The sequence below is a fragment of the Chelonia mydas genome, chromosome 2, assembly GCF_015237465.2.
Source record: "Chelonia mydas isolate rCheMyd1 chromosome 2, rCheMyd1.pri.v2, whole genome shotgun sequence".
Taxonomy (NCBI): Eukaryota; Metazoa; Chordata; order Testudines; family Cheloniidae; genus Chelonia; species Chelonia mydas.
In genome coordinates, this window is record NC_057850.1 from 231,196,059 (window position 1) to 231,221,462 (window position 25,404).

The 25,404-nt window shown below is 43.4% G+C and overlaps 1 protein-coding gene across 5 annotated transcripts; it reads right to left on the bottom strand.

The window, feature by feature from the left end:
• Window positions 1–941: 941 nt before the first annotated feature.
• On the bottom strand, window positions 942–23,637 carry MAP3K8 (mitogen-activated protein kinase kinase kinase 8). 5 transcript variants are annotated; one of them, XM_043541393.1, is made up of 8 exons: window positions 23,351–23,637; window positions 17,887–18,247; window positions 13,639–13,803; window positions 11,578–11,839; window positions 8,044–8,150; window positions 4,922–5,074; window positions 3,983–4,229; window positions 942–2,381 (listed from the first exon to the last, which is right to left on the bottom strand). In XM_043541393.1, exons 2-8 carry the CDS (start codon window positions 18,220–18,222, stop codon window positions 2,248–2,250), a joined length of 1,404 nt encoding a protein of 467 aa, XP_043397328.1. In that variant the 5' UTR covers window positions 18,223–18,247; window positions 23,351–23,637; the 3' UTR covers window positions 942–2,247. The 5 variants fall into 5 exon arrangements, with proteins under 5 accessions (XP_043397328.1, XP_043397330.1, XP_007064346.1 ...); XM_043541395.1 differs by having other exon boundaries at window positions 23,419–23,633; XM_007064284.4 differs by having other exon boundaries at window positions 23,076–23,631.
• Between the last annotated feature and the right edge of the window lie 1,767 nt (window positions 23,638–25,404).

The following is a 25,404-nucleotide window of genomic DNA, read 5'->3' on the forward strand; positions in this document are numbered from 1 at the left end:
GAGCTGGTATGGAGATTTGACCCTCCAGCCAATTCAGAATTCCTCCATTTCTGGGGCAAACAAAAGTCCAAATGAAGAATCACAACTATCCCAAGTCAATCCTTGTCTTCTTGAGGCAGGAATGTCCTATCTCTACTTCCGGAGGGGCAGCAGACATTTGGGGGAGGCTGTGACCTCCCTGTGCCAGGGGCTGCAGCCCAGATATCCTAACTAATGAAGCAGCTGTTCCCCTCAGTCTCAAACACCTGAGTCAGGTGCCTAATGGCTCTAACTCCCTTCCAGCTGACAGCAGGCTGTCTCTGTAGCTGAGCTGGCTCCCAGGCTGAGTAGCCAAAATGGCTCCTGGTCCCAAAACCAGAGAATTTAATAATGAGAGTGGGCTAAACACAGGATTAGGAGCCACAGACTCCTGGGTTCAATCCCAGCTCTAATATCAACTCCCTTGGTGACTTTAGTTAAGTCAACGCCACTGCCTCCAATGTACCATGTGAGAAACCAGGACACAATTCCTCACATACCAGTCCTTGGAGGGGCGGGGTGACAAGCGGTTAATGTTTGTGAAGTAACTCTGTACAACTGCCTAACATTCACCAGAGTGCACACAAAACCCTCTGCTGACTGGAGGCTTAGCACCCCAAGACCTCACCTATCCCCATCCTCCACCAACGTTTATTGAAAGTTGGTACCTTGGAAACTTTTCTAAATGTTGGAAGCAGATGGCATGAAGATCATTCCTTTTTACCTGGTAGTTCAGAGAGATTTGGGAGCACCCAAAGAACTGTCACACTGATCTCCCCCAAACCCTCACGTTGTCACTGGACAAGAGTAATTTACATTGGCAGGGGAAGGTGTAAACAGAGTTCCAGAAGCCCACTGTAAGCTCTCCCAATTGGCTCTGCAATTCAGCCATAACTAAATATCCTGAAAGAACTGACAGAATGAACACTTCACAACACAACACATTGGATTTATTCATCCAATCATATTGGTATCAAAGTGAAAATAATCAGTTTAAGATCATCTCTTGGATAGGTGCCATCAAATAATTTACATCTAAAAATGAGGCCTTGCTTCCTAAGGGATTTGCCATACAACATACATAGTATGCCATCTTTAACAATGCTTAAGAGAGATATGATCCTAAGCACTGAAGAGTTTTATAAAAGTTTACATTCTCATCCTATGGGATGTACAGAACTATGTAGTTTACACAGTTTTACTATCATCCAAAACATCACGTTTTAGATGTATTAGGCATAGCAAGAACAAGATACATTTTGTTTCCATAGGAACGTAAACACAGCTTGTCACTATTGACATGCTTTCCCATACATAGTTATTAAGTCAGTTCAACATGTACAGTTTTAAAGCATTCTGTTCAGCTTATTAGTGATTAATACAACAATCAGGAATTCTCTCAACATTACTGGCAGCAAACTCATCGCTGCCCTAGACATACTTGCATCGGCTCTAATGTACATAACATTCAGAATCACGTGCAGGTTCAGGGCCAGTATGCTTGGCTTGTGAGGGGAGGTTGCACTGCTCTCATAGCACAAAGCTGGCCTAAAGCCAGTGGAGGATTCTCCCTTCTCAGAGAACCTCCATGTGCTGTGGAGCCAACACAGAAACTCCTTACATACCCCCCACTTTTTTCCTGGTGTGGGAAGAACAGACACAGTGACCAGTACACCCCCGTGCCCCAGTGATGCATAGCTCCAAGGCCCACTGGTGGCTGGCATGGTTCACATCAATCTAAAGGCTGCCCTAATCTGCCCTGAGAGACTAGCCGAAGGCTGAGCCAGCTGAAGATTGGGTAGGATTGCCAAAGATGGCCCAAAGTCTTCCCAGCCAAACTTACAGTGCATGCAGCTCAGTCATACTGGAGGATCTGCCCCCAAATATTCAATTTTTTTCAATGAAAGAATTTCTCTACTTGTATAAAATTTAAATAGCCCACAACATGTAAAGTGCATGTACAAAAAACACACAGTGCATGGAAAGTCTCCAGATAACAATATTCCCAACAAGGTGTTCTTTTCTCCTTCGTATTGTTGGTTTGCTGTCAAGGAACATGTTATTGCTTGGGATATATTTACCAGAGTCCACAAATCAGTTAGCTTAATCAGCTGTGCAGTTAAAAGCAATTCACATTTTACAGCTCAAAAAGGCACTATGTTATACACAAAATTAGCTTGAAGAGACAGATTTCCAACTCTGACCAGCAGACACAAGAAATCACTAGAGTCAGTCATATTCTAATGTTGGTGGTCCCCTAACAATGTTAAAATAGCCAGCTAAAGCACCAAGGTCTATGTACAGTGACCTTTGCCTTTTTAACAACTCCGATTCCTCCGAACTCCCTGTACACGAAGATGAATCTGAAAAGGAAAGAGGTGAAATGTATTAATGCCTTAGAATCCAAGAAAAAAAAAAAAAACTCATTTAAAACACTGCCAACATTTTTAATGGCCTAATTTTTATTTTTACTCTTTTTTGGACTTTTTAAAAAAAGCTTAAATTTTTAAACAAACTATTATAAGTCATCGGCATCTCCAGACAAATAAAAGGGCCAGATTCACTCAGAGTGGAGGTGGATGGGCTGGAACTGGTTCCAGCTCCCAGGTTCCCAGAGCCCTGATGATAGAGCAGAATGAAAATTGTATCTGGTCTCTGAAGATATACCAGATGGGAACTGCCAGAGGGAAGCAGAGCTCCATCATCCCCTGACATTCCCCGAAGCCAGGACTCCACAGGAGAGGCTGGCGTAATAGAGGGAGCTCTGCTGGCATTATGCCAGTTGAGAACTACCCTCCACTGTCCAGATTACATCTCCATTTAGGCAGTGCAAAATACAGAATTGAGGCTGGGCCTCTGCTTTACTTAGCACATAATTTCAGAAATTGCAATGGTTCTGAAGAAGCTGTTGCAACCTCAGAACTCCCTTGAGCACTTTTATGAGTGTCCTGGGCACTCACACACCAAACTCAAGAGTCCCAGATTAATGGCCAAATGTCCCTTGATCCTCAGTAGAGCCCTGCCTCTGGAGTACTGTAGCGGCCAAAGGACTGTGCATCTAACAAAGCAAACAGCAGGACGGCGCCATTATAGAAACACAATTTTATTTTTATTACTTTAAATGCTGCTGGGGTTTTGTTGCACTGTATTACTGATTATGCATGTGCATAGGTGTATTTTTAAATTATTTAGATCAAAGTAAATAAAAGAAAGAAATTTCATCAGGGTTGGGGCTTTGTTTGGTTGTGTTTTGTTTTTCTAAGTGCCTATTGCCAGGATGCATCCACCAAATTTTACAAGTATTTGTAGACTACAAATATTTTAAAAGAAAGGAAAAGAGACACACAGTCTTAACAGCTTGCTAGCGACAGATCTCCCTTCGGACCTGATATTATATTCTTGAACCCCGTAAGGCTTTAACTGATTCATGCCTCACCCTTCATAAGCATGTATCACACACAGTATGGTAGGTTGGTATGTGAGTAATCATTTGCTTTTTGTTTTTAAACAGTCCCTTTCAGAGGCCTTCTATGTCAGTGCTGTGACACTCCTCAACTTCATGGTCAAGGTATAAAAGAGTTTTTAAAATAAAACAAAGTCATATTAAAAAACTCCCAAACTAAAAGCTAATAATAAAATGGCCTTATTGCTGGAGAGAGTTCAAACAATTCACAAAAGTAACATGTACTTTTAAAAAACTGTCCTGGAGAACTGCCAGGGTTTTCTGGCCAGCTGATTCTTCTGGAATTACAGAATTTAGGCCAAATTCTGGTCCTATTGAAGTCAATGGGAGTTTTGCCACATATTTCACTGAGACCTGCATTTGACCTCATCTTGTCAAGATTTCTACTGAGCTCTCCTGTCAAGAGGCCCTGAAGCCCTTTAGCTTTGTTTGTTTCAGTGAATACAATGTAGATAGGGAACACAGTATAAAAGCACAAGAGTGGGAAGCTTGCTGTTGTACCCGCAATGTTTTCTGGCAACTCCAGCTCCTTCCTCGTCAGCAGCCTTTTCCTTTCAAACAGGGCTGAGTCCAGACTTTGGCACCGTGGCTGGTCCTCTGGTGGCGGATGCAAGGCCTCATGTTTTAGTAAGTCTGCAGCAGAGAGTCTGTGATTAGGGTTCCTTTCCAGAGCAGCTTCCAGCAGCTCTCTCATGCTGGTGCTGCAATCCTCTGCAATGTCCTCTAACGGGGGCGCTTGCTTGTGTATCTAGCAAACAAGAAGGAAAGACTTCTCAGCATTAAGATGATAACTTCCTCATAGCCACTGGCAGTTTCGACAATCGGGAATTCCCCTCTCATAACTCACAAGTTATAAAAACTTGCCACTCTGGCACTGTGCTGAACAGTCACAATGGAATAGGTAATCATGCAAACCTCACCTGGTTTCAGGTTTAAATGTAACCTGAAGATTCAGACTGGTTCAGCCAAAGGCCTGTAAACCTTCTAAGCAAACTGGAGCCCATTTAAGGCATTGTGCACGAGAAATTCGCCAGGCTTCAGTGCAAAACTGGGTGAAATTTAGAGGTTTTTAGTTAATTTTGCTCTGGGTTTTTTAGGTTTCTTCAAACCCCATAACGGCAACAAATGTGAACCCACGTGCACTTGAAATGACTGAGTTTCGCACAACTCTAAGATCATCCTCACAGCACATCCAAGTGCCGTAGAACGGTAGCTGTTTAATCTTAATATTGGCTCTCTCTCAGTCTCTGTGTCTCCTCCTAAGTTATCACAACCTGCTTTTCTGCTCTATAATATTTCTTTCAGAGCTGGGCCAATGGCATCATTTCTCTGGCAGCGAATACTTTCAGACTCCCCTGGAAGGTTGGGGATTTGCCAACAAGAACCCAGCGGTCTCTCTCTCTTTGGCTGGCTGATCTAAGCTGTTCTATGGATACTTACTATATAGAGGTACGATGGATATGAGGTGCGAGGGTATCGATTCACCCACGGTGGGCTGCCAGTCTGCATGTGAATGATAGTAGCCCCCATGCTGTAGATGTCCGCTTTTGTCGTGTGGCCTCTGCAGAGTATCACTTCGGGGCTCATGTAAATCTGGGAAGGGCATTCAAAGGAAGGTGAGCCTCTGCTTTTGCCTTCCCTCTAGGTTAGGCACCACAATTGGATAGTGATATCCTCCCCTCCCCATTTGTTCAAGTGTACACCCTGCATGTCCTCAAAATGCAGCCATCACACTTTCCAGTTCAGCCAGGAGAGAACTTCATTTGGAGCCAGTCAGCTCCATTCAGTAATCAGCTGGCCAGGCTGCCTGAGGCACTCCCTCTTGCTGGTAGATGAGGATGCTGTCTGCACAGCACTCCCACAGCTCATGGGCCTGGAGAGCTAAATTTCAATAGGCCATTGCACTGTCCACCCATTAGGTTTGCAGGCCAGTATATTTGCTTTAGTGTACATTTCACCCTCATCCAACACCCTCTAAACAACTGGTAAAACAGCACTGGCATTATCCGAAATCATCCTGCAATAAGAACGGCAAAGAATCCTGTGGCACCTTATAGACTAACAGACGTATTGGAACATAAGCTTTCGTGGTTGAATACCCACTTTGTCGGATGCATGTAGTGGAAATATCCAGAGGCAGGTATAAATATGCAAGCAAGAATCAGGCTAGGGATAACAAGGTTAGTTCAATCAGGGAGGAAGAGGCCCTCTTCTAGCAGTTGAGGTGTGAACACCAAGGGAGGAGAAACTGCTTTTGTAGTTGGCTAGCCATTAAACAAAGACTGTGAATGGCTAGCCATTAAACAAAGACTGTGAATGGCTAGCCATTAAACAAAGACTGTGAATGGCTAGCCATTAAACAAAGACTGTGAATGGCTAGCCATTAAACAAAGACTGTGAATGGCTAGCCATTAAACAAAGACTGTGAATGGCTAGCCAACTACAAAAGCAGTTTCTCCTCCCTTGGTGTTCACACCTCAACTGCTAGAAGAGGGCCTCATCCTCCCTGATTGAACTAACCTCGTTATCCCTAGCCTGATTCTTGCTTGCATATTTATACCTGCCTCTGGAAATTTCCACTACATGCATCCGACGAAGCGGGCATTCCCCCACAAAAGCTCAGGCTCCAATACGTCTGTTAGTCTATAAGGTGCCACAGGACTCTTTGCCACTTTTACTGATCCAGACTAACACTGCTACCCCTCTGATACCTGCAACAAGAACTTAACCTTGGAATGCTCTGTGTGGCAAGTCACACACAGCGTTACCACCAGTCACCACTCAGATAACAGAGCTGTGATTGCAGTATAAATACGTGCCGAGACAGAGAGAATAGCCGTAACCATCCCTCTAGGGCTTTCAGAGGGGACACAGGTGGGTCAGGGCAGCTAAGCCATCCACTGACGGCACAGCAACCTTGCAAGCCAAGCAGGCAGTGCTGAGGGTGAGGTTGGAGGGAGATGAAGGCCAGCAGGAAGCACAGCATGAGTCTTTCCCTCTAGGCCCTAAAATTCATGGGGTAGCCTGTGCACATTCCCACAAAGCTTTACCTAAAGTTTGAGTCTCCCCATCCCCATTTGCCACAATCCCACCTAGGTCTCTCATGAGGCTGCAGTGCACCAACAGCACAGCAACCACAGAGGACTATTGCCCCCCCGTGTCTGTTTTTTTCCCCTCCAAAGAAGGTGGAAGGTGTGTCTATGCACTAAGGGACTGGATGAATTTGCGTATGCCTTGTGAAGGTACAGGACTGTGAGCACCTAACTGGCTTCACACTACAGAGTCATTTAATCAATCCTACACAAATAAGCAAGTGTGTTTTTCTCATTAAGCTGAACTTGGCTCATACACTCTTGGTCTAATTCCAAGCAAGCCTAACTCCACCTTTCCATGCCACAAACCTAAATATTCCCCATTTACACACATCATCTCCCTCCCTTGGAAAGTCCCCCTCAGGATTTCACCTCTTTCCTACCACACAGCTCCATAACCAGCACTGTCGTACAGAACGAAAAGGCATTTTGTCAGCTTAACGGCACAGAGCTAGTTATTTTTAGTAAGGTAAAAATGTCTCAGTTCTGAACTCTTCTGACTGGAAAGCCAGAAAAAATGTTCCAGCATCCTCCTCAAACAAAATGTTCCCTGAAATATCAATTGCGTCTTTGAAACGTACTAGTCTGTGCTGCCCTAGCAAGTAGCACGTCACTCCTCCGGAGAGGGTTATGTAAATGTTTCCTTTAAACACGTACTTATTCTTTGCTCGGAAAGGCTATCAAAATGACAAGAGTCAGCATTCCAGCGGAAACATTTCCTGTAGCACAGCCTCTTTGGCAATACTAAGCAAGGCCATGCTTTCTTCGTCCATCCAAGCCAATTGCCGCTTCTCGGTCGCTAAGTGAGGCCCCAATCTTGGAAAGACTTAAGCCTGTGAGGAGCCCCATTGGCTTATCCAAGAGCTTACAGCTGTGTGTAATCGGGGCCTAAAATCTATTTTAGACACCTATATGGGGGAATGTCAGGTTTGAGGATCCTGCTGCGGCTTAAGCGAAAGCTAGGCACCAGGTGTCAGGATGGAGGTGGATTTGGGCGTGCTCACCAGCAGAAACTTAGGCACCTAGGGGATTTAGACATCTACAGGGTTGGGTGCAGCTGAGCAGGGGGTTTGGGATCCAAATGTTGGATTTAGGCATCTAACTCCCTTTGTGGAGCTATCCCTCGGAATAACACACCAGCCCTACTGAGGTCAATGGGAGTTTTACCATTGGCTTTAGTGGGACCAGAATTTCGCCCTTGGATCTGGATTTAACCATAGTTAGTAAATGGACAAGTTTGAGGATAATAAATCAAATTCACAAGATAGAACAGTCACACTTCCCCAGTCACTAATCTAAAAAGTCAATTGTAATTAAGACTATGTCACAAAATGAATTAAGTGTGAGAAAAACTGATTTTTAAAAAATGATAAAACATTAATTTCACTAAAGTCTTCTGGAAAGTCTATTGCATTGTAACGATTCTCAATGACGCAATCACAGGGCTTTTCCTTGTGCACACATTCCTACCTCTGTTCCTCGGAGGTCTTTGGGGTAGTAGGTGTCGTCAGTCATTTGAACACTTAGACCAAAATCCACCAAAACGGCCTTAGTTGACATGAAAACAATGTTGCTGGCTAAAGGTAAACAAACAAAAAAGACAGGGTTTTAGGTTCTAGCAAGCCGGTGCCATTTATTGTGCAACATAAACGTCTTGTACAGAACTAGAATGGGAAAAAGGAAGACAGCCCAAGCTCTAGCTCTAAACATATATTTAGCCTATATGTCACTTCACAGATCAACACCATGACCGGCAGCAAGTTATTTAGCTCTAAGTATTACATGGATCTTATAGGTCAGACTATTTTCCAACAGTGAAAGCCACAGGGATGGCACTGACAATTCCACAAGGGTCATCTCGAGGTGTTTGGGCTTCATGAAGCAGGTAAATGGTATAGCCTCCAACTCCTTAGGGGTCCTAGGATTCAGAGCGGAGCGGGATTTCACATCTAGGGTTTTTCTCTCTGCAGAGCTCTGAGCCCTCAGCCTCACAGGCAGCTGTCATCATTCAGTTGACATGGTCCCACTGGCTTCCCCCACCACCCCTGTGCCTTACTGCCCCTCCTGTACAACTCAGCAGTGCAGAATTGAATTGAATACTGTTCAGACCAATAACTTCTTGGTGGTTTTCCTAGTAAAAATGATTGGGAAGGGAGAATGCACGGAGTGGCTATTCCCCTGGCCACAGGCCTGCTCTGAGTCTCTTTCAAGGTTTCCTACACCCAGGAAGGATTGTCTTTTAAATCAGAGTGCGGGTTACATGCTACAATAGTTATCCTAGAACTTGAATGCAAGTACCAAGTAATCTGCAGAATCACATATTTATTATGTAGTTGTATCTTTCAGGATAGTGAACATCATAGTTTAAGTTGCAAGAAAAATCATTAGTGTTGTTTCCAATTGCTCTTAACTTAAAAAAAATAAATAAATAAAACACCCAACTCTTTGGGGGATGAAACTTTCCATGTTTAAAAACAACTTATGGGTTGAGATTGTTTGTTTGTGTCTGGAAAGTCTGAGCTAAATTCTTGCAGCTATTCTTCTTTTCAAATGAGTAGAGGAAGCTATTTGTATTTTAAAAGGGGACTTTCTGCTTGCCCAAAACTCAAAAACCAAAACCGCATCCAACCTTGTGGTCCCTGAGAATCCACCTTTGTTCAAGTTGAAAAATGAAGCGGACTCGTCATTTTGCACCTTACTGGTTCTTTAAGTGAGCTTTCGGCTGTTTTTCTGGTTATGAGTCTGCTCTCTGGTTTCACAGATTTATTAACATCTATCTGTTAGCACAGTTGTGAAGATACAGATTAATATGGTATGAAAGTGAACAAGAGAGTGCAGAACATGACCCTGCTACAAACACAAGTAGTAACTGAGAGAGGTACCTGAAACTGCACTTATTGTTCCCTAGACTACAAAGTTTGAGATAAGTGCTTGAAATCTTATCTGGGTAAGCTCTAGCACAAGACTTCCAGTAACTCCTTATTTTGGCCGGGCTGCAAATACCAAGGGCCTGATCCTAAGCTCACTCAAGTGAATGGGAGGACTCCTATTAACTTTCATGGGCTTTGGATTGGGCCCCAAAAGAGCAGTTTCTTGATATCACAGCATTTTAGCCAGGGGTTAAAAATAAGGAGCTCAGAGAGGTGCAGCTGAAAGCCAAGGGGGAGTTTCTCCTCCTGTCCCTCGCCTGGGGGAGCTCTGCTCCCCTGAATTTCTCCTCCACTGGGGGATGGCGAAGGGAGGATTTGCTGGTAGGGGAATCTGAAGCGGATCCTGGAGTTTGAGATTTCCCCAGCAACAGAACCTGGAGGGGAAAGAAATATTGTCCCAGCTGGGAGTCCTTTTTGACCTCTTCTCCCTTAAAGAAAGATTCATCCCTTCCACAAATGTCCCCTCCCTTCTACCTGGAAGGCGAGAGGGAGACACCCACTGCAACCTGCCCCTCCTCCAAAAGGAGACAGAAGACTTCATTGCCAGCTCCAGAGATTTTACATAAATTCACTTCTGAAACTTCAACTTGTAGAATGGATGAAATATCTAAAAGCTCCAGGAAGCAGAGACAGTCTCCTCCTCCCCATCCATTTTTACAGTTAGTTTTGTACCAATACACATTCTCCACCATGGTCAAGCTCTTCATTCAGATCGAAACAGGAGGAGGGGAACACCACTGACATACCCCTGCCCTGCTCAGTACACTGAACACACATGTGGTTTTGTCTGGCTAGCTGCAGGCTGCTTGGCTCCTTTCAGACATAATTCTTCTCTTATCCCCATTCTCCTGACAATGACGCATCTTGTCACCACAAGGTGATGCAATGCATCACCACCACACAGAATCCAGGCTTGTGGTGACAGCCATCGAAAGGGTGCTCTCAAGCCCACGTTTTGATCTACCTAACCAATGCTCCTAACCCAGCCAGGACAGAGAAGTGAAAAGATGCTGGAAACTTGGGGGGGGGGGGGGGGGGGGGGAGCTGAAATTCTTTCAAACCTCAAATATGTATCATTTATTCTATCAGACCCATCATTCATATATAGTGTTTAGAAAGGCTTTTAAGTAATTCCATTCTTACGGTCAATGACTGAATTACTCTGTAAGATATTTACTGGAAAAAAAAAAAGACACACAAAATGCAACTAGGAAAAAAAATGATTTAACTTAATAGTTGCCACTGTGTCAAAGTTTACTTGTAAGATTTTTTTTTTTTTTTTAAAAAATCATATGCACAGATTAAGCAGCTCTTGACAAACTACTGTGGCCACCATTTTGTGTATTGCTAATCTAACAGTGAGTTCTACTGTTTCAAACCCCCACGTTTAGCAAGAATCAGCTGCAAAATAAATATTAGAGGCCAAATACTAATTAAGAACCATGCTTCCCTGAGAAAGACAAGCAGGATTTCACCTCTGGTGGTGTTGCTGGGCAGAAGTCATATTTATGGGCTCTAGCACTTACAGGCGCCTTGATAGAAGGTAAACTATAATCCCCAATAAAAAATTAATCATATGCCTAGTTCAATTACAGAGTGGGAACAAAGTCTCAGAAACAGCAATGCAAAGCCACAACACAAAAACCAACACTGTAAAATGAAAACAGAAGGGCAAACTGTTCACCCTGGGACAAAACAGACAGAGGGGCAAAGTTTTCGCCCAGTCGATCAGAGTGTATGTTTTAACTCTTCAGGTTCTTTTTTTCATTTTGAATTGGATTACTTAAGGGGCTCTAACGTTCCCGCCCAGAACAAACAGTGATGTTTCAGTGCACCAGAATCATTAAAGAAAAGCAGTAAAAAGATAAGTTTAAATAGCTTCTATTCTGAGGGCCTGATATTGTGAGATACTGAGTGTCAGTCAGCCAATTCCCCTCTAATGCCAAGAGGATTTCATGGTCCTCAGCACCTCAAAACTGTCCTCTACAGTAGAAGCATTTAAAAAAAAAAAGTGTAAGTATTCTGTGTGTAACAAGGAAAAGAAATAGCCTTACAAAGAATGAAAGATACATACGTTTTATATCATGGTGGATGACTCCCTTTGAGTGAAGGAAATCAAGTCCTTTGAGGATATGCTTGGTCACCCAAATGATCTCGAATTCTCTCATAGGCCCACAGCTCTCCAACTTTTCCATGACAGATCCTCCCTCTCCTGCTTCCATAAAGAGATGGATAGTCTCATCCCACAGGATAGCACCATACAACTCAGCAATGTTCTCATGGCGGAAGCGGACCTGGATTTCAACATCTGATGGTTTGAACTGTTCCACTGGGACCTAGCAAGTTGAGACAAAACACAGACAGACCAGCTTGAACAAAACTTATTCTGAAGTTAGCCGTTCTATGGCTAGGTTTTCTATATGTAAACTGGTTTCACAAAGGCAAATACAACTATTTAGTCATTAAAATAGGCTTATTTTTGCTCTCTTGAATTGTTCCTCCTTTTGGTTTCAGACACATCCTGTGTAAAACAGATGCAGCTTTTGGACTTATGCCCAAAGAGACTGTACTGTCCCAGACAAAGCGATTTAGCAACATCCATTCCCATCAAACCCTAAAGGAGTATGCAAAATTCTGACCAGACTTCCTGGCTCAGAAAAAAGAAGAAAAGAAAAGAAAAGCTCCATTTTCTGATTAGCCATCTGAAGTCTCATCTATACTCTGAGAATAACCTCCTGCTGCTAACATCTGTCTGAACAGGTGTGGTTGTCCCTACTTACACTTGCAACTAAACAAACAAGTTCAGCAACTTGAGAAACCTGGGTTAAATCCTGATCAAAATCACAAAGCTACCGTAGGTACGATGGTAAAGAAAGTCACTGTGAAATGACCACTCGGATTTTGTTTATTCTTTAAGTGGCATTGATAGAAAATACAGAGCTGTGATGTGCAGCTACAAAGGTCAATGGCCATTCTTTTACTCCGCATTCACTGCCCCGAACCAGCTGTTTCAGAGGTTCATTTTTATTTCATTGAGAAGTACTGTTTGCATCGTGCACAGCTACACAATCCTAAGTCTGAGGTGTGCTGTGGTTAAGTGCCAAACTAAAGAAGTCCCAGTTTGGGTGCATGGGGTGGAAAAGGGCATGTGAGTCCCTCCTTCCAGCTCTTCTGCACAGAGGAAAGCCAGGTCCATGTTCCCTGAGCAAAGGCAAGAAGGGCACCCACTCTTGGCACTGTTACATGGCCCATAAGGGGGGATGGGAAGGCATGGAGCACGGCTCCACCTGAGCCTTAGTTTGGCCCGATGTGTTTATTACTAAAGACAATATAGTACTTTGAAGTTAAATGCGGAGTTGTTTCCATACAAGAGATGGGCCTGACACAAAACCCTAGGCTGTGGAAAATCATGGATTTTTTTCTACTTACAATACACCCAAAGCAAATATGGAAATAGCACATATTTAGTCTCACTTAAGCCGATATAGGAAAGCATTTATACATGAGCTTAAGTCCCAGTGAAATCAATAGCACGTAAGTGTGTTGCTGAACTGGGGCCTTAATGCAAGCCTCTCTCATTCAAAAGAAAGAGTCATGATGAAATCCTGGCTCCGTTTGAGTCAGCCAATGAGAGTTTTGCCATTGACTTTAATGGGGCTAGGTTTTCATCTCCGATGTTGTGTTATACTGATGGCTGTAAGATTTAATGTAACTACTTCTAAAGAATACTAGTTAAGCAACAGGTCTGCTCAGCACTGCAGTTACACAAATCATTGTTTGTTTTCAGAATGCTGAAGCTTTTACCTCTTACATCCCCCAAATGAGGGTTTTCCTCTAAAGAAATGCACTTTCTTAAAAAATGCAGAATGCAACATTTCAACATTTTGGCACTGACAGTGCAGCAGGAAAAAAAGCCATGCTTAGTAATTCAAACACTAATCACTCTTCAAAAAAATGAATTAGTACAAAGGTTAATTGTAGAACGTCTCCCCCTCCCCCCCCCCAATCCAATAAAACCAAAAGCGATACCCGCAACTAGCACTGAAATTAAATGCAGAAATATCTTCTTTCAACGCGTTAAATATATCACATTGCACAATATTTATTTGGGGAGAAAAGCACCATGCTAACATACCAGCTTGCATGCCATTCGCTTTTTTGTCTCTCTGTCTTGTGCCAAGTACACTTTCCCAAAAGCTCCTCGAGGAATAAAATCAGAGCCAATATTCCTGTAGGTCAGCTTCCATGGAAACAAAAGTACATCGGAGTCAATTTGATAGCGCCCATTTTTTGGAGTGATCTATAAAAGAAAAAAATAGCAAAGAAACAAATGTTAGAAAGGTAGGTACTTCAACTTCAGAAAATTCTACACGTGCAGTGAAAGGGTCATCACTTAAGTCTACTTAATTCAGCATTTCCTGATCAACACCTTTGCATACATGTGATTCCTATGATATAATTTAGTCATCTTTATTTAGAAACATAGAATGAGAATAGCATGAGGCCTACTCATTACTGGCAGATATATTTACATTTTTATCCAGTGATTAATCTTCTATAAGTTGCAATTAATTGCCTGGCAACACCACCACATTTACTGAGACTAACCATGAGGGTTGTGCATAATGACAGGTTTCAGAGTAACAGCCGTGTTAGTCTGTATTCGCAAAAAGAAAAGGAGGACTTGTGGCACCTTAGAGACTAACCAATTTATTTGCGCATAAGCTTTCGTGAGCTACAGCTCACTTCATCGGATGCATACTGTATGCATGCATACGATGCATACGTGCATCCGATGAAGTGAGCTGTAGCTCACGAAAGCTTATGCTCAAATAAATTGGTTAGTCTCTAAGGTGCCACAGGTACTCCTTTTCTTTTTTCATGAGGGTTGTGTAAGTTTACCTGAAGGCTTGTTTGTTCTTTACTGGGTTCTGATAACCTGTTATGCCACATAGCTATTACTCACAGACTATGTCACAGAAGATGAGTAAGACTTTCTGCATTTCCTAACATCACACAGTGCAGGGAAATAAGACTTACAAATCATCAAGAAATGAGATTTTCTGCAGCTTATTAAAAGGCAGAAATATGGCTTAAACTTTGCCCTGTGTCCTCACATTCTTTGAATTATACCACGAAACAAAGTTCTACATGATTTTATAAATCTGTAATGATATATGAAGCACTTCAATCTTTGATGCTAGTATACTTCCAGCAAATAAGTTTTCAATTAATTCAGTCTTATTTTACAATAAAGATATTATATTCCAGATATGGATAGTCTGTTTACTGGGATTTAACAAGGTTCTGAATTCACATAAAGAAACAAAAGCAGACCAATGCAGTACATTAGTTTCACACCTGCGACACAAGGTGTCTCACATACTGTATTGCAAAGCACCTCAGTTGCACACTACACACAATAGCATGTTGTGGAGATTAACGTTTTTAAAGTGTCATTCATGCAAAAACCAATCTAATCTGTCTATGCTTGAAATAACAGCAGATTTTTTCAATAACAAAAGGATTTTCTTGACGGACAAAACTGATGGTTATGTATTGCACCTACCTGCAAGAATAAGATGAAACAAGTTTAATATTAAACTTGTTTCAAGATGTTAAAATAATGAAAGCTTTGTTTATATTTTGATCATTATGAGCAGCCACAAAAACAAGTTGTTATACTTCAAATTACACTACATACACATTGTGGACAGTGGAGCAAAAACTGATGCAAAAGGAACATATATTTAATGTCCATCTCTCTGTTCATTCCATATATTACTAGCACAGAGGCTGAAGAATGTAATAAGTTTTCCAGTAGAACAACATTTCGTATTTCTCAGGAATTTTCTTCCATCTTTTAGAAAGTAGCAAATACATTTGTAAGAAACTATTATGGCCTCTGCCACAGATCAACCGTGAGTTTTCCCCTTATAAAATTTCTCATACTTTCCCAGACCACAAGATATCAGGAGGTTCTCTCTGCTTCCAAAATTCTGCCAGAGCAAACTTTGAGGACTCTGTGAGAAGGAGCAAAAGCAATTCTGTATTCTGGAAGACACAGGACTTTTTATCTTGGAGCCCTAAAAACATACGAATGGCTCCATGGGAAAACCAAGACCAACGGAGCAACTCGTAATTTCACTTTTGTTAAATCTAGCTATTGGGTTGTTTAGAAAATGGAGATGTTTTGAAGCAACCTTCAAGGTTCAATGGTAATTTTAAAAAACAAGATGAAAACTTTATTAAAAATAAACTAAGACTAGAGGCCTGAATCTGTCAAACAACCCAATTTCTGGTGTGCTATCCCAGCAAATTTTGAGAGGATAATTGATCTCTCACCTCAATGGAATGAGCAACTGAACATGTAGCAAAATAAACAGTTCCCTACATTATGATCACTGTAGGATCATTTATTTATATCTAATTTAATTTAAAGTGGCTTGAAAAATACACAGGTAACTTGGTTACTAAAACACAGGGTATGGCAGTAACTAAAAAACAGACGCCCTGGAGCCTTTTCACTAAAAGAGCAATTCCTGCATCCCAGAACGAAGTCCTTGAGGCCAAGCTATGTAAGTGAGTGCAAAGGAATGGGATGGAGGGACATCTGTCCCACCAACACCTGCATGGCAGTGGAATCACTCTGCTTCCACTGCAGCAGACCAAAGATGACAATCATTCTGGCACCTTCCCCGCCACTCCTCCACTTTTCAGTGGGCAGAGACTGGTAGATCCACATAGAGGTGACCCGTTGGCAATACCCTGGACTCCACTCCTCAGTTGCCTAACTGGTTGCGTGCACCCACAAACTGCAGGTTCATGCATACACATCTGTTATCTGCATAAATGATATGCACACAAAATAACCGTGTACCTGATTTAAAGTCTATCCAGGTGCGTCACAAATATGCAGCACAATATTTTCAATAGTTTCTGTGTACAGGCTAAATAAGCAAAGCCACATTTCACAGTGTCATCTAGTTTAAAAAGTGAACATATGTTCACAAAAATACTGCACAGTTTGAAAAACTTATAAACATTTGAGACAATTGGGATTGATTGCACCAATGCCTTGCCAACATAACGGAGAGAACACATGGAAAAGGACTGTTTTGGTGATGGGGGGGTCATGCTAATATTTAGATTAGGATAGAGAGGGAGAGAGAATTTTGAACTCAAGGAAAGAAATAGGCACGGTACAATATACAATAAACAGCACATTTGAGAGTTTAGACTCAAATGTTTTTCATTCAGCTTTAGAACTAGTCTGTTCTTTATGTACGCTCAATCTTTAACCTGAAGGTCTCCTGACAGCTGGAAGGCCACTGTATTAGCAGATTTAAGGATGACAAGAGCTTTGAGTCAGCAGAAACAAGTTCTTCATACCCCATGACCTAAGGTCAAGAATTAGTGAAACCATCAGCCCTTACTTTTAGATTTCCACCAACTCCCAGTGAGCTTTTAATTTTGAATCTTAGAACGTGTAATAATAGGACTGCTCTGAAAGCCACCACTCATAGTTATCATTACTCACAGCTGTGTATAAAAGATGGGCTCAAGCCCAGAGTTTAAATGTTCCCAAAGTTCAGATCCAGGGTTTTCATATATATATATATATATACCCATGCCCCCAGTCTGAAAACCCTGGATCTGAACTTTGGGAACATTTTAACTCTGGACTTGGGCCCATCTTTTATATATATATATATATATAGGTAACAAACATACCTCTCTACCTACCAAGGGCCAAAATGTAGGATGTAAAGTGTGGCAAAGATCAAAAATGAGGGAGACAAAAAAAAAAAAAAAAAAAATCCATCCTGGAAACTTTAAATGCTCTGGGATTCATTTGTTTTGTGCGTAACTCTTTCTACCACCTCTGTTCCATGACCGTTTATTTACGTATGTAAGTAGTTTTCAACAACAGACTTCTATGGAATGCAAATAACTTTGGGACCAAAATGAACACTTCAAAATGAGGGGCATTTGACAATTATGGTAACAAAGCGTTTTGTAATTCTTAAACAATCACCGCATTGCTAACCATTCCTTACTGTAATTTTCTACAGTCTGTAAATGGATTGTGTGTATGTCAGATTATCACATTTTGTACCAGTTAGCACTAATAGGGAGAAGTAATTCTAATGAGATACACTGTTCCAATATTGACTTTTGGGGGAGGGAGGGATGCTTTTTGATTAAAATCAGGTGGAATAATCTTATTGATCACTCTTTTCCTTACAATTATGACACACCTCCTATGACATACCTGGGTGTTACTATGTCAATGTATGTTTAAGAATTTGTAGGTTTGTTTTTAGTTTGCTGTAATTACATTCAAAATGTTCTATTCTCGTTTTCATGCAAAATGACATACCATGTTTAATAGGATTCCAGATTCTTGTCGTCTCTGTCCATTAATTTGCTTTGCAGTGTTGGACACCTGATTTGCAAAAGCGAGCAAGTCTTCCTCAGTCCCGTACCTGACACATGACAGCAAAGACACCTCTCTTCCACGGAATAATAAGGATTCTGTACATCCCCCATTTTGATTAGTTTCTTGGCACATAGTAATCAGACTGTCTTCGTAAACTGCCAGCTCTCCATTTGGGTAAAAGTTCTCCATAATGTCTATCACATCAGACACATTTAAGTGCGTTAGCAACAAGTCAATCTCCTCTTTATTGTCGCTATCAGTGCTCATATACTCCATTACTATCTGGTTTTCTAAACTTCACCTGTAAAAGTCAAACAAAAATAAATGTTAGAAGCATTACTAGCATCTAAACAAATAGTTTTGGCTAAATAGACAAGAACAGGATGAGGAATGTGTATTTATTATACTGTTAGGTTTTAAATTGAAATCTTTTTTCCACATATAATTGGTAAATCTGCACATAATTAGCAGTACCCTTTCCACTCCCCTCCTCTAGGGCACTAGTGGGGCAGTTAATACCCCAGTTCAGGGGTGAGAAACGGTGCCCTGAACCCTCCCCAAGAAGAGGAAGCGTGAGACCCATTAAAGTAGTGCCAGCAATTTGCCACAGTGTATATATATGCTAGCAAATGCTCAGTACTCAAATCTGTAAGAGGATTCAGAGGAGCCAAGAAAATACATTTTTTCAGATTGCTGAACTGTAGCATGTCTGTCCTTACCATCCTCCTCTTTATTCCAAGTTTATTTTTTTCTTCATTTGTTTTTCAAGTTATAAAGAGCACTTTTCCACTAACAAAAATTTAAAATCAATGCTATTTCAACCAAATTACTCCCCAACCCACAAACGCTAAGAATCTTCCTACTCAAACTGCATCCACACGCCAGCCCCCTTAAATGCAGGTTAAATAAGACTAAGGGGGCTCTTTCATGCAGATTTCATTAGCCAACAAACTCTTACCTGAAATTAATTCTGGTTGCACTGCACAAAACCATAAAAAAAATACCTAATACAATGAGTTCAATCTGATTTTTCTGTATATTCAGTCCCTCTTCACAGTTGACTGCATAAAATTCTGCACCTTTGTTTGTTCTTTTCAAACCACTCTGCAAACCTGTCCAGAAATGACAGACCTCCTAAAACTGAATGACTGCCCCATGCTCATATGATCATCACTTCACTGGTCTCATGGAAAGAAAAGCAGAAGATCACAAGGTTCAGATAAGGGGAATTTTTGAAGAGAAAAAGATGACAGTGCACACGAGAATCAAAAAGATCTAGATTTCCAAGTAGGGCAGGAAATCAGTTCCGCAGTGTCAGTTTCCACATTTTAATTTCTATGCCTGCCATTTGGATACACCAGGGAAAGAGGATCCTGCCTTTCCCCTAGAATGGAGTAAAGTGCAGCCCATTCACAGATCTTCTGTTTGCTTTTTCCATAATCTAACATAACCACATACACCAGGGTAGCAGAGGAAAACCAGAAAGTGACACCTAAAAAAACCAGGTAAGTACAAGCTACTCATCTTGAGGACAGGTAGCAGACATAATCTGCTAAGGCTGTCAGGAAGTGCAGCATGCCTAGCTGTAGTTTCTGGTCAAGATGTTATCTTTGCTCCCCTCCCTGTGAGGTCATGGAACCCTTCTGGCAAATATGTCACACATAGAGAGCATTTACGTCAGAACCAGCATTGGAGAAAAGTAAAGCAAATGACGTGGTGGACATGGCTGATAAACCTGCACCATGTGGTCTGAAGTTGAGTGTAGGTCAGGAAAACTCAGCAGATCTGGACCATGGAAAGGGAAGTGGTAGCTCTGCAACATGCTCCCCCACTTCTCTGCTATCCCTTCAGGCTCCATGGCTAGAAAGAGAAGGGGGCAGAAAGCAGAAGCATCTCCCCACACCCACCTGCAGCATAAATTAATGTTGCTGCACTAACCTAGACCAATTCAGATCACCCTGTGCCAAGTGAATGCAAGCACATATCCCCTGCCCTTAAGAAGGGTGCTTTAGGGGAGCTGAGCAAAGCATGGCACTAGCAATAATTACTAGCATTATGAGGGTGGGAGGGCCACAAAAAACCAGCAATGAAAATGGCCAGAATATTGTCAATTTTCCTTATCTATGGCTTGGGGAAAATGCAGACTGCATCAGAGACTTGGGAGGTTACTGCAGGTGGGGGAAAGCAATGAACAACACTGTTTTCTTATTTGGAAGATGATTTTCATTACAATAAGGTGTAGAAAGTTTTTCTTTAATAAAAAAAGCTAAAATTCCACAGAAATTAACATCTTAAGCACCACGCAACAAGGATGGCTCCCACTTGCCCCTGGCAAATTTACTATTTTCCCCCAAGCCTAATTAGTACTGCATATATTTGAATGTGCAAAATAGGGATCAAGTCACTCCCACTTCAGTTCACTGTCCAAATGTTTGTAGAAATCAAGTCTGTAAATTGGTTTTACTCATGTTTAAATGGAATTCTGCTTTCACCTACAGAAGCCAAATAATAAAATAAAATGTATGCATTTATGTGAGCTGACTAAAGTTTAAGCATGAGACTTCCTTGATCCTCGGTCATCACTACATCATCATCATCACATGAGTAATTAGCAAGTCAGACTATTTTTTCAAGAGCAGTTTTTAGCCACAAGCCTCCTCACACAAAAAAAGAAAAACCTGTTGCTTTAACAACTTCTGCATTTTCAGTCTTAAAAAGAAATCAAAAACCCCACACATAACTGGAGGTCTCAGTTCTCTGAAACCCCAGGGCACCTGCATCCATACAGGATTCCTTGCAGGATCAGGGCCTGAAAATGAAAACTAATTGACTCAATGAAAACACATCTCTACTTACCTTACCTCATTTAAAAAAAAAAAAGCCATGGTCTTACTGTAGTGCGACTGGCCATCAGTAATACATAAGAGTGAATCCTGTATTTTTACTTTAAGTGCTTTCAAGGAAAGAGTGACATGGCTTGGAAAGTACACTCTCCCACCACCGAAGAAACTTTCCCTGCAGAAAAGCCTATGACATTTATTTCTACAAAATTTAGGCTCTCAACAGGGAAAAAAAACTTCTAGCCCTAATGATTGTAACTGATAACCTTCCAGATATAAACCAACACAACTATATCTCCTTTAGTCTGCAGACAGACAGTTCCCATAAAACTGGAGGAAAGACACCTGCAGCAGTGTAAAAAATATAAATGACTTTAAATTGTCTTTAGGGCTGCTCAGATTGGGGAGAGGAGCCATGAAATTGACAAGAACCATGTCAATCTACAGTCTAAGAAACTCTAGAGGGGAATCTTCAAACCTGACAGACTGCTGCGAGACACAGGCTAATAAGTTAGACAGAACCCCTGAATATGGACAGTGCTTTGGTAGGAATCCCAGCACCTTCTAAGCAACATTCCTAGGCTTCTTATCACATACTAACAAAGTCCAGGAAGTATCAGGTTATTCCCCCATTTTTACATTTGCCACTAGCTACCCATAGTGGGCCAAATTCTGTGCTGAGTTCCATAGACAGACATTTGGTGTTACTTCATTAAACTCTCTGGAGTTACTAGACTTACATTTGTGTAATTCAAAGCAGAATTTGTCTCTGTGTCTTTATCCCATTAATTGAATATAGTCAGTGTGATGGAATATTTTCTGGACAGTAATCTTCATTAGGAGACAGGGGTCCCTTCAAAAGGGTTTTCACAGGCAAATGAGAACATGCCTGCACCTCCCGGTCACTTATACAATGCCATTAAACAATATGACCTGCTACAACTGTGGTACCTTGAACAGCCATTTGTTCTATCTATATTTAAAGTGGACCCTGTCTAGAGTTTATGATGTAGCCTTTAAACAACAATGCTTAACATAGTGCTTAACTAATTCAATGGGAGGTGGAAAAGGTTACTGGGTACCAGGGCTTTATCAGCTAGTTAAAACACAACCCTGGCCAACTCAAGCTTCAAGTGTGTGAACCACAGATCCACTAGGAGCATACACAGGCATACCTTGGTGCATTACATCAGCTGTGTTCCTCTTTAGCACGGACGTAACCTAATTTTGGAGGAATATGTTTTCTGACTACATCTTTCCCATACCTGACCTAATACAACTTGCCATAGTAAAATACATGGCCAAAGCAGATAATTCATGGTGGGGGCCATGTAAGAACCTAGAACACATACTTCAATGTGGGTCAAAGGAATATTCTTTTTTCCCCCTCTCCAGAAGTCCTTTAAAAATAGTCTTCAGACATTGCCATTTTCCCCTCACAGCTGAGGAAAATTGATGTGTGCTAACATGGTGTGACTGGAGAATAAAGGAACAGATGTATTTCAGTTGTTGTTTACAGGAAAAGTCTTGCATGGGAATTTGGTTTTGAATCCCCATGCTCAGAGCCTCAGAGACATTGCTCACAAATTAGCACTCCCTGCCCAATGTCCCTGCTGGAACCCCAGGGAATAGGTTGGGTTACACTAAACATTTCACTTCAATAGAAAACAAAGTCTACACTGCTGCCTGCTACACTGTCTTACTCACCACTTCTTCTATCTTTACACGTGTGCGTCATTAAAACCCACCAAAAGTGTCACAGGGAAAAAGCTAATACTTTAACCACTCTCCTTCCTTAACTTCCCCTCCTCCCCAAAATTCATATGTATATATTTTTACACATTTCCAAGCAACATTTCTTTCTAACAGCAAGGAGCATCCCACTCCAATTCAGCGGGCAGCTTGTGCCCAGCTCGTTTCCCCTCCAGTTTTGGCAACAGCTGCCAAAGCATTTTACAAACAATACCGATTAACTGCAAATGCCGTTTGAACAAATGAAATCCCACTGGCGGAGATGGCAGCTCCAGCAATTCGCAGAGTCCGGGAAACCCCCGTCTCCTCTCGAGAGCAGTTCCTGGAGCCGGTGTGTTTGGAGGGCGGTCTACAGGCCCCCAGCCCAGGAGCAGTTACATCCCCTAACGTAGGGGGCAGATGCTCTCGCCATGTGGGTCGCGGCGGGGAAATCAGGGCGACCCGTGAAACAAGAGGCTCTATCCCCCCCCCGCAGCTGGGGATCTGCCCATCTCCCCCCGGCACGCATCGCCCAGCCCCGCTCCCAGCCAGCGTTACCTGCCGCTATGCGCCCCCGCGGGAGGCAGGGCTCCAGTGAGCCGGGCGCCGGCCGGGGGCATCGGCAGCGCTGAGCTCCAGCTGGTAACTCCGCGAGAGGCGGAAGAGCAGGTAGCTCCGGGTGCCTGAGCAGCAGCCCCGGGGGTGGTGACGCACCCGCAGGGAGGGAGGCGGGGCCGGCCTGACAGTTTCTATTTCACTTGCCGGAACCCGAAAGAGAAAAGCCAGCGCGTCGGGAAACCGGCGGAAAATCCGCCGCTGCAGCCGCCTCCCACCTGAGCTCTGCTGGGGAAGAAGGGTCTTTCCTAGCCCCGAGGAGGGGTCCGCGAGGCCACAGCGCTACCTTTTCTGGGCAACGCATGGCAGGAGCAAAGTCTCCCGTCCCCTCCCGATGCATAACGTGCAAGGGAGCTGCAGCGATGGTTTCTCTGTGCAACCCTAAGAACATCGTCCCGACCCCCACCCCGGTGCAATGCAAGAGGGCTGATGGGAGAGGGAGTGTTCCCGACCCCGGGCCGGTGCAATGCAAGAGGGCTGATGGGGGCGGAAGTGTATTTTCCCGACCCCCACCCTGGTGCAATGCAAGAGGGCTGATGGGAGAGTGGAGGTATATTTTCCCGATCCCCACCACGGTGCAATGTAGGGGAGAAGGAAGGAGGCTAGTCGTGGGATGTGAACGTGAGGCTAGCTACCTCCCCCCGCCCCACCCCCCGTTTCCACACTGGAAAGTGCAGATTGTTCTTGGCTTTTGCTGACCCAGTTACCAGAAGTCCCCGCCCAGCTGCCCGGCCGGCCGCCTGTTTCGCAATGCCCGTCCCCCTATGATACAAACGAGGAGGAGGCCTTTCGGGGATCCATCATATACATGGCGACCAAATAGGCCAGGGCTCCAGCCTCGGGGAGCACCTAGGTCTGCAGAGCCTAAACAGCATAACCCGGCAGCTCCTCTCCAGCCCCCTTAGCTCACAGAACTCCAACCAAGCCTCTCCACGCAGATTACGAATTAAGTCTCACAACCCCCTATGAGAGGCATCCAGTATTGCCAACCCTAAATGTTTAAACATCATGAATCAGACACAGCAAAAATCATGAGATTGACTTTAAAACCAGGAGATTATGTAAAAATAATAGATTTGCTCTTCTTTTTATTTGCCTTCTGCTTATTGAGCCTTTAGGGTGCACTGGAGTCACATTTTCTCCACAGCCATGAGGGCTAGAAACTTAGTTTCTCTTTAAGAATGAAGGCTGAAATCATCACATATCCACTTGACTCCAGGAAGCTGGTGCTTTATGGAAAACAATAATTATCATGAGAGTTGGCAACCATTTCGCTTACCACTGAAATGCAGTCACCTATTGGTGGACCAGAGGTGCCGTTTAAAAGCAAGAGGCTGGCACACTTTAGAGCAGGATCTGACTACCCTCTTTAGCTGGAACTGCTGATTGAGGCAGGCACTGTAAAGAACTTAGAACCTGGTGGAGGCCCTGGGGTGAACAACCTTTACTCTTGGAAAGGGTCACGAGAGTTGGAATCACTACAAATGTTCAGGACTGCAGTTTTACATCTCATCCAAACATAGGCAACGCGTAGAGGGGCCATGCAGCATCAAGTGCCCCCCAGATTTCTGCTCAGCCTGCAGGGGGGAGGTGGGAAGGGCTCTATCCTTCTGCTGCGCCTCCCCCGCAGGCTTGTTCAGCTCCTGTCCCTGGCAGCCGGGCCTGGGTGGGGAGCACGACCAGCCACTTCTCAGGCTGCCTAAGGGCGGCCACTGCTTTCTGCAGTGCGGTGACTGCCTGCGAGAACCCAGCGGGGGAGGCGGCTTGGGCCTAGTTGCCGCAGACAGGGGACAAGTGAGCCAGAGCCCCCCTCTCCCCACACGTTTCCGACCTGCTCAGACCCTGTCTCTGGCAGCCGGGCCTGGGCAGTGAGCGAAGGGGGTGGGCCGCTGCCGCCTTCCTAGCCAGGCTCTCTCAGTCAGCTGTCATGCTGCACAGGGTCAGCAACCAGGAGCGGCCATCTTCAGACAGCGTAAGAGGTGGCTCCCTCCTGTTCCCCACCCAGGCTCTGCTGCCAGCGAAAGTGGCCAAATATGCCGGGGGGGCAGAGGCACAACGGGAGAAGGACAGAGCCTTCCTTCACAGGTAACTCTGGTGGGGTGGGGAAAGTGCAGCAGGCCTGGGCTGGGCGCAGGGGTTGCTGGGGATGGTACCGGGAGCAGGTTCCTTGGCTTCTGCTCAGCCGGAGGTAAGGGCATTACCCATGCCTCTCCCTCTGCTGAGGTGTCCAAGATCTCTAGGCAGATCCTGGTGCTGTGAGTCTCCCTGGGCC